Consider the following 12,084-nt stretch of genomic DNA (forward strand, 5'->3'; position numbering starts at 1 on the left):
AGATTGATTTTCTCGCTTGAGCTGGTACAGCGAAAGTGAGAAAAGCAATCGAGTTGAGATGACCAATGATAATCTATTTATCGCTATTTTACCTATGACGACGTTGTCAATTTCATGTCAATTTCGTTAGCAACGCCACGTGGTCTCCTTAGTTTCTAGTGATAATTTTTCCATCTCAAGCGAGAAGCATGATATGAAAATTATCACAAAAAAAGATGAAATGAAAAATGCACAAAATAGCGATAATGTAGAGTATCAGTTCTGAGTAGATACCAATTTTGTCAATAAAACATAGATTTCAACAGTCAAAGAAATTTCACAAATTTTTCAAATAATTATCTGTTATATTTCCATATTTTATTTAGGAATCAATCAGAGAAATTATTATGGAAAAGTTTCATATAACATTTTTCTACAATTTTCCAAAGTTACCCAGTCTAGGATACAATTATATATATTCAATATTTAACTTTATATTAATTGTTTGAGCTTGTGTCTGAAAATGGAGTTAAAGAAATAAACTGTGACTTACAATTGTTGTTTGTTTATTACATTTGTTATAAGGGATGATGAGTGAATTAAAAAAAATGGAGAATGAGGGATTTCAGAACAGGTTAAAAAGCACTAGTGCACAATGAAAGATTATAGGGGTACATGAATAAAATAATTTTGTTACTTTAATGACTGCTGCAAATCGAAAAATGCCTATCAACATTTATATTGCTGTTTGTATTTATATGACCAGGAATAATTGTGGTCACATAATGATAGGGAGATGTCTGTGTACCTGTCTGAAAAACAATCATTTTTGACACAATAACTTTAGTTATTATATGTCTACATATTTTCTATTTTCTCATTGGTTAAAAGCATGGGAAATCCTTATTGATACAATTAGATATACATATATATAAATAAGGAGATGCAGTATTTTTGCCAATGAAAAATGATACGATTGCCAATCAGACCACTGAAACCAGAGACCAAACCACAAAGAGGTTTACAGCTATTGGTACTGCCTTCAAAAATGAGCAAAACCTATACCATTTAGCAAGATATAAAAGGGAATTAAATGAAAAATGTGAATCAGTTTTCACTCTAAGCGTTTGGTATTCTGTTTCCAAAATTATCTAAAATGTTCCCTACAATCCTAGGTTGACAATTAAAATATGAATGTTATGACCTTTGACCTAATGATTTGATTGTATGACATTAAATCCAATGTTGACCTGCATTGCACTACAGGATCTTATACCTTGATAAAAAATCATAATTATTTAAGTGCATATACTTCGGGCTGAAAACGGACGAAAAAAATTATATATATAAAAAAAAAAAACAAAAAAAAAAACGGTTGCCATGGTATCATACTTTTAGTGATTTATCGCTCCTAAAATGTGAACCACCCCAATTTGTTTCTTTTTTTATGAACTTCACTTGCAATTCTGTTTGAATAGTTATTTTCATGGAAATCTGTAATTTAATTCTCTTTAATTTTCCAAGAAGAAGGTAATGCAGATAATATTTTCCCTCTTTGTCTTTTCCCGCCAAAAATGAAAAATTGGATAAAGAATGTGAAATATTTTTCTAAAACCAACGGTGACCTATATTTTGTTTTACCTTAACATGTAAAACTATACTTGTGCTTGTTGGAAAACAAATTTAAACGACATCTTATATAAATTGAATCCGTTATTAAAATCTAAGTATGTCAACACACAATTTTCCCCTATTATTCCTTTGTAAAATAGCAAAATCACCTTCTTTTTTCGGTGACCTATGGAGCTCTTAAATGGACGGTGACCCCCTAATTTTATTTCATTATTTTGATCTACTTACTTAAAGGAACAAAATATCAAGTTATCAGGAATTTCTTATATAAAGTGTTTATAGCCTCTAGCCTCCTTAAACCAAGTTTGGAACGTATTTATACATCTCTGGCAGAATGTTTTCCTTATTTGAGTGATGAAGAGGAGGGTTCTTTAAGTGTCAAATTTATAAAGTGTTATTTTCTCCTTTAGAGCTTCGTTTTATATTTACCGAATTTCTTTTTTTTTTCTTCAAATTAATCGGTTGAACGTTGCTGGTGGGCTTTAAGTGCTTTACCACGGATATGATTGAAAGTTTTCGGTGATAAAATACCCCCTCCCCCCAAACAAAAACAACAAAAAAAAAAAAAAAAAAAAAATATACAAAAAAATCGAACTCCCTCATACAGCGATTACCTCTCAAAACTGTGGCTGCCCTTCATTTATTTTAAATCCATCGAAAATTTCCCACGTATTAGTAAATCCAAAAAATAGCGTTTGACGCACCAACTTTATAACTGTGTTAGTATTGATAAGCACTTTGATAATGCCGCCGACTTTAAGTATTGAAGAATATTACTGCTCAGTAGCCATCGATGTCATAAAAATGACATACAAAGGAGTAGGTTCAGTAAGACCCCTTTTTTGCCCCAAAATTAAGCAGTTTTGCAAAATTGTGAAAATGTAATCTTTTAGCTATTTTTTAAAAAGTCGAATGCTTCTGCTACATAAATATGTGCTGTTTTTGACAATACAATGCACATATATCGTGTTACAAGCATCATTAAGTCATGTTAAATTACTGAAATCTTCACAATTATAGCATTTTAGTTAAATTTTAGACGGTTTCCTTCTTAAATGAAAGTGGCCGCATTCGTGTTCATTCATAATATTGAAATGTAAGTTGTATTTGATGATAATACATAACATATATAAAGGTTGAGGATGAACACGGATGCGGCCACTTTCATTTTTGACGAAAACCATCTGAAAAGTGACGTGTTTTGGCATATTTGATAGATTTTTCATATTTTAGCTTCAATCGGAGCGTTTTTAATGACTGAATCAGTTAAAATATTTAACATAAACTAATCGAATCAATTGAAATAGACACTTAAGTGTTTAAAAAGTGTCCTAAATATCTCTTTAGATGAAACTAAAATTTGGGGCCAAAATCGGCCCTTACCGGACCTACTCCTTTCAGAAGTTTTGAGACATCAGTGTCAGTTCTTACTCATGACTAAAACTATAAGCTGGAAGTGATCACTATCTAATTTTTAAATACTTTACCTAACCACAACTCGCTATGTACATTCCCAAACCCTTCCTTGTACTCCTGCCAAGTACGATAAAAGTCTACCGAACCGTTAAATCTTCGTTGAATCACCTAAAAAATATTTGACATTTGATTTGGCAACAGTCTACTGCAACAATAGTTTAATTGCGTAAGCTTGTCCTTCTACGTATGCATAACTAACTCACCACGTGACAGTGCACTCAGTGAAAATGTGGTTTTGTAAAATCCATGAAATTGTTAGGGATTTTACAACATCAATGAAAATAGAACTATGAATTTTGTAAAATCCCTGCTTACAATTAAGTATAACTTGCTATTAGAAATGTGTTTTTCTTAATATAAAAATAGACTTATGATCACTCATGATTTTCAAATATATTTGTTTAGAAAACACTATGAGCTAGAACTAGTATATAATGATAATGACTAAAAGGCATGTAAACGGATATTTAAACCACTGTAAATTTACTTATTTTGACATAGCAAGTTTAGGTGACATTTGGTGTTACATAATTGCCTTGCTTTTCGATGCATGTCTGTATTAAATCAACCTGTACTCGGAAAATTGAACTCTTTGCGTGTAATAGACTTGTAAAAAGAAATCTTGATTGTTTCAGGGATTTTGTAAAATCACTAGTCAAAATCAGGGATTTTATGAAATCACTAATCAGTTCAGTGATTTTACAAATTCCCTGAAATTTCAGTGATTTTACAAAATCCCTGATTTCACAAATTCCCTGTAATTTGTATATAACGAGTATAGATGTTTCACGCGACCTGGTTTTATATAACTTCGAAAAAACCGGCATCAAAATCATTCAAATGATAAGTTATTGTACTGCTGATCTTAAATGTGAATATATCTTATACTTACAGTCCATCTTTTCCCAGCTTCCTTCACACAAAACACCTGCGTTGGATGTTGTTTATCTGTCGGATATATAGTAAATACGTTGTTTTGTTCAAAAGGTATATCAGCACATTCCTTTGGGACTACAAAATTATTAAAAAGAAAGAATGAGGTTCTCGATCTATAACGAAAAAGAGAACAATATTTTCCGTGTCATCGTCTTTGATTTTCTTTTTTAAAACTGAAATCTACTATCTCGTTCTACAATCTGTCAACCGTTTGCCTCTTTTATTACTGTAATTGGCAATATAAGAGAAATTGTATGATTTCATATGATGTAATTTTGTGTCTCCCTGAGGTTTACTAACCTGGTAAACATATCGTTCTATTCAAACCGTGTGGTTCAGGGCTGTAACAAATTGATAATTCGCTACAATCTTTTGAAGAAGAGCATGACTGGCCTTGTCTAAGTTTTTCTGGAAGAAAATATTACTTTTACATTCATAATTATAAACAGAATGGTGACAGTAGAAACATTGGGCTAAAATACAAAGATCAATGTACAACGCTTTATATTCAATATAATTATGGTATAATGGTAAGAATAAATAACAATATTGTTTTTTTGAAGAATTTTTAAAACAACTGGTCTGATGCTGTTCACGATATATTTTTCTGGTGGGTATCACATGTCCAGTGTTGACTGTTTCTATGCTGACACGAAAAAAAGTCGATGAGGCCTAGCTTCTATATCAAATAGTCTTGTATTTGATCTAACCTTATAATTTTTCATTCAAAGGCTACTAATTAGTGGTATGTAGATGAAAAGCGGGTCAGGTATACTATGTTATACGTCTAACATCATTATAAATATAAGTAGTATAAGTATTATTTGACATTTTGGGGATGAACGGATGAGTGTTTTTCATCCAGTGGCACGTTGAAAACAGGAATATTAAACTCCATGGTAAATTCAAAAAATGGAAAATCTGTAAAAACTGACAAATCCAAACGCTATCAATTACCTTAAATGAAAAACAACTGTCGTTTTTCTGATTTTGTACAGTCATTAAAAAAATGGCGAAAGATACCTAAGTAGCTTGCAATAGATATAAGAAGATGTAGTAAAGGTGCCAACGATACAACTCTCCATCCAAGTCACAATTCATAAAAGTGAACCATTATAGGTCAAAAAAGGGTCTTCAAAACGGAGCCTAGGCTCATACCGAACAGCAAGCTTTAAAGGGTCCCCAAAATACTAGTGTTAAACTCATATGTCGTAAACAAACTGAAACTATGGCAATTAACGAGAAAAAAAAAACCACACAAACAACAACATACAAAACACAAGATAGAAACCAAAAGACTGAACAACAATAACCCAACAAACTACCGGGCGTTATCTTTTGCGCATATAACAAATACATATGCAAGAAGAGAATATCAAATGTGATTTAAATAAAGACCTTTTCGTACTAGAACAAAACGCTGATTTCTAAAAAGTGCTAGTTCACAAGTATATAATTCAAATTAAAACGCGTCACTGTACTCAAAAACATTATTTGGCGAGTCCATCCGACATTTGAAATGCACTCAACTGAATGAAAACCATGACCTTCAGTACTGAAGAGAAAGCCTCCAAGAGTAAATTAGATGAATGATGGTGAAATTGACCAATAAAGGACGTAAATCATACTTTGTCTCATGTTTTAGACGCCATAAACTTCTTCATTCCCTCTGATTTATGTTCTGTATATGGCATTGTAAAATAACCTTTCGGTTAATAAGTCGTGTTAGTTCTAACAATAGTTGTGTACCGCTAACACAACGTTTGATCATCGTCGTTCAATTTAAACAAGATCTTACAATTTGCTTCGTTAGACTTATGATTTATTAACATGTATTTTCATTCTTTCTTTTTATTGCTATGCGTCATCCGTCATACATAAAAGGTAAGATCACTAAAACAAATTGAAGCAGATTTATTTGCTTAATTAATTTGTTTGTTAATATAATACAGACATGATCTTTCAATCAGTTTAAATGAGTTCTGGAGTTGGCATGTCAGTAACTGCTAGTATTTCTTTGTTAATTTATATATTACTGTAAGTCTTTTTATTCTATCTGTCCTATTCTGACATCAAACTTGGACTATTTCTTTATACATTGGCTCGAGGTATAGGGGGATGATTGATATCTCACAAAACAAGTTTAACCGCACCACATTTATGCGCCTCCCTCAAGCCAGAAGTCTCTGGACTAAGTCTTGTGGGTTTTTTTAATTTTATCTATATGTGATGCAGTTAAGTATAACGTTTCTTTCACACTGAACTAGTAAACATCTTTAATAATGGCCATCTGAGGACCACCTCCAGGTGCGATATTTGCTCACTGCTTTGCAGAACCATTGGTGGCCTTCGGCTGTTATCTGCTCTTTGGTCCGGTTGTTGTCTCATTGAAATATTGCCCATTTCCATTCCCAATTTTGTTATTAACCAATGCGTTAACTATTCAACCTGACCTTTTGTTAGGGGGATTGTAAATATGGAACTATGTCCAGTGCACGATGTTTTGTCGATATTGTCAACATCGCAATGTCAACTTTATAGTGTCGTTATTGTGTTTACCTTGTATCCTGTTTATATCGTTCACATCGTATATATCGCGATGTTGACAACATCGTGTCAACATCGTGTTTATACTGTATATATAAAGTCTATACCTTTCTGTTTACATCGTTCACATCGTATACATCGCGATGTTGACAATATCGTGTCAACATCATGTGTATATTGTATTTATATATAGTTTATACCTTTGTATTTACATCGTTCACATTGTATACATCGCGATGTTGACAATATCGTGTCAACATCGTGTTTATATTGTTTTTATATAGTTTATACCTTTCTCTTTACATCGTTCACATCGTATACATCTTGTCAACATCGTGTTTATACTGTCTATATAAAGTATATACCTTTCTGTTTACATCGTTCACATCGTATACATCTCGATGTTGACATTCTTTTTTTTTAGATAAGTTAAGCCGTTAGTTTTATAGTTTTCCAATTGTCATATCGGCGTCTTTTATTGTTAACTATGCGATATTAACTTTTCTCAATACTTAAGGCCATACGGTTATCTATAGATGATAATAGATGTGTCATGTAGTATGTGAGTAGTGGAAATTTGACTTATTTGCAATCATACCACCTCTCCTTTTTTATATATACCTTTCTGTTTACATTGTTCACATAGCAATGCTAACAATATTGTGTTAAAATCGTGTAAATTTTTTATACTGAGTCTATAAAAGTAAAATTGAGAAAGGAAATTGGGAATGTGTCAAAGCGACAGCAACCCGACCATAGAGCAGACAACAGCCGAAGGCCACCAATGGGTCTTTAATGTAGCGAAAAACTCCCGTACCCGTAGGCGTCCTTCAGCTGGCCCCTTAAAAAATACGTATACTAGTACAGTGATAATGAACGTCATATGAAACTCCGAATTATACACAAGAAACTAAAATTAAAAATCATACAAGACTTACAAAGGCCAGAGGCTCCTGACTTGGGACAGGCGCAAAATTGCACGTAAATTTAAACGTTCAACTAACTGCATTTGTTTGCACCTGTCCTTAGTCAGGAATCTGTTGTTCAGTAGTTGTCGTTTGTTGAATTGTTCATACGTGGTTCTGGTTTCTCGTTTTTTTTACATGCATTAGACCGTTAGATTTCCTGTTTAAGTTATAACCCGCCTTTTACGAATTAACTTATTTAATTCACGAAAAGCGTAGCTTTGAATGGATTGAATATGTTAATGAGTAAGGCGTGTCTATATATGATTTGTAACATTAATGGTCTATGACACATGTTAAAGGTTAAACCCTAACCAATGAAACTTTTCTGAACTTTTAGATACGTCAATTAAATAGTGGCGTGATACTATATATCTGATTTAAGAAAATTAATGTCAGTTGGATTTGTTTATCCGATAAAAGGTACGTTTAAAATTCAAATAATTGTTGCCGTTTGATGATTCATTTTCGATAGTCATTTATTTTTCTTGAAATACTTGAAAAAGTGTGTGTGATGGGGAGAGAAAAAAAAAGGGTGGGGATGGGTAATGCAAAAATTTATATTATGATTATATGTTCTTTCATTCCCCAAAACTTGGAAGATCGGTTAATTCAACGTTTCAGAATCTTTATATTTGCTATTCATCTAAAAAAATATTCTGATCTCCAATTTGATGATTTTTTTTTAATTCTAGTTTAAACAATATTTATTCAAAAAAAAATTCTGAATCCAGATTTTCCTCATACCTTATAGTGTTAAATATTGAAAAACAATTGATTGATAGCGTTGAAAAACTAAATAAGATTGATCGCCCTTTGTGGGAAAACAATATATATAGAGTTTATACCTTTCTGTTTACATATATATATATTGTATATACTTGTTCAATACATGAAAATAGAACTTTATATGTGTGTTTGTGTGTGTGTGTGTGTGTGTGGGGGGGGGTTCTATTCTTCTAAAAAGATATTCTGATCCCCAATTTGATGAAATCTGTTTTTTATTCTGATCAAGCAGATTTTCCCCATACCTGGTAGTGCTAAATATTGAAAAAAATAATTTGATTGATAGCGTTGAAAAACTAAATAAGATTGATCGCGCTTTGTGGGAAAACAATATATATTCCGACTGAGACAATAAAAAACCCATAGCCCCTTGAATTGAAATGGTTGCTCCCTAATTACTATCTGAAGGAGGCGGCGCTAGACTGTGCATTAACAACTTTTGAGATGGAAGTTAATGCACTGGTTTAAGCTCCTCCCATTCTTTGCTTTTCAAACGAGAAGTTCTCTACGGCGGGATTTGAGAGTGAAATAACTAAAAAATCATTCAGTTAACGCACTTTACTAAAAATAACCGAGTTAACTCACCAGTAGGTCAAAAGAAAATTTACCAGTCATGTTACAAATAGTTTTACACTAGTGTTTTTGTGCCTTTTATAGCTTGCTATTTGATAAAAACCACAACTCCCTGTTAATGACAATACTTTGACCTATACTAGTTGACTTATAAAACCTGTGACTTAAATGAAGAGTTGTCTCATTTGCACTCATACCACATCTTCTTATATGTAAACGATGTACACCCAATACTTCAACATTGTATACATCGCGATGTTAACGATGTCAACAATATATAAGAGTTTAAACAATGTTAACAAAGTAAACACGATATCGTTTGAATAGTGTAGTCATCGCGATGTCAACGATGTAAACAATATATAAGAGTTCAGACAACGTCAACATTGTTGACACGACATCGTGTTTACATTGTATACGTCGCAATGTTACCGATGTCAACGATGTAAACCATATATAAGGGTTCAAACAATGTAAACGATGTTGACACAATACATTTTCAAGATTGTATACATCGCGATGTTAACGATGTAAACGTTATATAAGGGTTGAAACAATGTAAACAATGTTGACACGATATCTTGTTAACATTGTGAATATCGCGATGTCGACAATATTGTATGAACATCCTGCACTAGACATGAATGTACATGTCCTTTCTTATTATATATATTCAGAAAAATAGTCACTTACTTGGTGCACACATTGTTCCATTCCAATAGTCGTAATCTTTGTCAAAACACGAGCAGGCTCCATTTATACAATGCAAAGATTCTTCACACTCATTAGTTATTTTGCAGGACGAATTGATTGTTCTTCCTAGCCAACATTCAATAATAACTATTTCATATATAATCATATTAAATATTTCAAAAAAAAGAAGGAAAGATTGCTTCATAACTTTTTTCATGAGATAAGTAAACTGGACGTACAATTGAATCTTAAGAAATTGTAGCATATTTTTTTTTATATTTAGATATTTGACAGGTTTCTTTTATTCAACTGACATGCATCATTTTGGTTTTGTATATCTAAACAGCGTTAATAACATGCCACTGATGTAATACAAAAATACTAAAATAATTCAAACGAACTACAAGTTATATGAAGTCAAAATATGTACTGTTCTTTGTTTATCGTAGTGTAAAAGGTAAGGTGAACTGGTGTGTTACGTCCAGTGGTGGATAGAACATATATTTTTAAGACTAAAACATGAACAAATTATAACATATTGAGGCTTGCGTGTTAAAAGACCAAAATGTACCGCCCAATCAGATGTGTAAGCTACTCCATCAGATCACGTTAATATAACGTTAAGACACCATATCTGTATTTGTACGTCTCAAATCGAATGCGGGCCTTTTTATTTAAACAACATTTAACTAGAAATATCTGTGATATGAGAATTATATTATCTCTTATGAACATTAATAGATCGATTATTTATGATAAATTGAAATGAAAGTACTGTAAAACATTATATCTGAAGTATTGATGACCTTGCAAATATTAAAATATAATTATTGTTATATAAACAACTCACTTGTAGAACAGTTTTGACCTGTCCAGTAATCAATTCGGTCGCACTTACACACTCCATGTATGCAAAACAGGGTCACAAAACACTCTTCTGACGTTTTGCAAATCGAGTTAAGCTGTTTCTCTGTAAAAAAAGTGTCGTGTACATGTATTTTGTAAAAGTGAAAATCATAACTTATGCAAATAACATGTTATTTACTGTCTCTATTTTCACATTTTTTTGTGAATATAATTAAACGTTTTCAATTGTACTTTACATTTTTAAATTACACAAATAAAGCCTTATTTATTCCTGAAATTTTGTGATTTAATTTCAATATTATAATAAAATTATCTCTGGTTCTCGAAAATCAGCAGACGAATAACAAAAATGACCTCTGAAGTCGGTATAATGGTCTACAGAAATACACGTCAAACACCTTGTCAACATTAAAAAATTCCATGCAACGCATACGATTGTCCTGTGGTTTAAAATATCCACAAGAAAGACTTAACCACGATCATTTAGAGCAGGATCAATAAACCATGAGTCAAGTCAAGTCAACAGAATAATGCCTCAATAAAGATCTATTCTTTCAGGAATCTCAGATATCAAATAAAAATATTATACTACTCTATATACATGATATAGTCTAGATATTCACCTTACAAAAATAATTTGAACTATCTACATGAGGCCAAGGACAATGAACTTATAACATGAATATTTTGTTTTATATTAGGCATCTGTAACATACACATATCCGAACTATAAGATTAAAACTGAGATTTGCATGACGTTGTACAGGACATTGTAAAAAAATGCTGCGTTGAACCTGGTTTTGTGACTAGCCAAACCTCGCGATTTTGCCATTTAATTAAGAACTTTCCGTTTTGAATTTTCCCCTGAGTTCAGAATTTTTGTATATTTTTTTACTTTTGTTTTCTTAAAAAATATTCTATTACTTTGCGCGCATCATGCTCCATCCCAGTATTCTTCTTTTGGACATTTACATATATTATCCAAACAGACGAGTGGTTTCCTGCATTCCAACGACAATTCACAAAGTTGGTTTACATCTTTGTCAATATAATGGAATATAATACGACTGTCACACAAGTGAGATGTTTTACATAAAGGCAACAGTAGTATACCGCTGTTCCAAAGTCATAAATCGATTGAGAGCAAACAAACTGGATTACAATCTTAAACCGAGGAAAACACATCAACTAATAGAGGAAAACAACGAAACAGCAGACACTGAGGTGTATCACAAAAATAGGACAATGTAACATACACATAACCGAACTATAAGATTAAAACTGAGATTTGCCTGACGTTGTACAGGACATTGTAAAAAAATGCTGCGTTGATCCTAGTTTTGTGGCTAGCCAAACCTCGCGATATTGCCATTTAATTAAGAACTTTCCGTTTTGAATTTTCCCCTGAGTTCAGAATTTTTTTTTTTTTTTTTACTTTTGTCTTCTTAAAAAATATTTTATTACTTTGCGTGCATCGTGATCCATCCCAGTATTCCTCTTTTGGACATTTACATATATTATCCAAACAGACGAGTGGTTTCCTGCATTCCAACGACAATTCACAAAGTTGGTTTACATCTTTGTCTGTATTTACAAAAAAATTAATAGATATAGATTATAAGCTTTCAAT

At 32.1% G+C, this 12,084-nt stretch overlaps 1 protein-coding gene across 1 annotated transcript in view; it reads right to left on the reverse strand.

The window, feature by feature from the left end:
• Positions 1-12,084, reverse strand: part of LOC139495582 (uncharacterized) — a 47,015-nt gene that overhangs the window by 26,170 nt on the left and 8,761 nt on the right. The window contains exons 10-15 of the mRNA XM_071283858.1: positions 11,919-12,038; positions 10,438-10,557; positions 9,588-9,713; positions 4,324-4,431; positions 3,980-4,098; positions 3,099-3,195 (exon numbers count right to left, since the gene is read on the reverse strand). Of these exons, the coding sequence (XP_071139959.1) occupies positions 3,099-3,195; positions 3,980-4,098; positions 4,324-4,431; positions 9,588-9,713; positions 10,438-10,557; positions 11,919-12,038 (690 nt within the window). The remainder of the gene's footprint in view (positions 1-3,098; positions 3,196-3,979; positions 4,099-4,323; positions 4,432-9,587; positions 9,714-10,437; positions 10,558-11,918; positions 12,039-12,084) is intronic.

The sequence above is a fragment of the Mytilus edulis genome, chromosome 11 (genome assembly GCF_963676685.1).
Source record: "Mytilus edulis chromosome 11, xbMytEdul2.2, whole genome shotgun sequence".
In the NCBI taxonomy this organism is placed as follows: domain Eukaryota; kingdom Metazoa; phylum Mollusca; class Bivalvia; order Mytilida; family Mytilidae; genus Mytilus; species Mytilus edulis.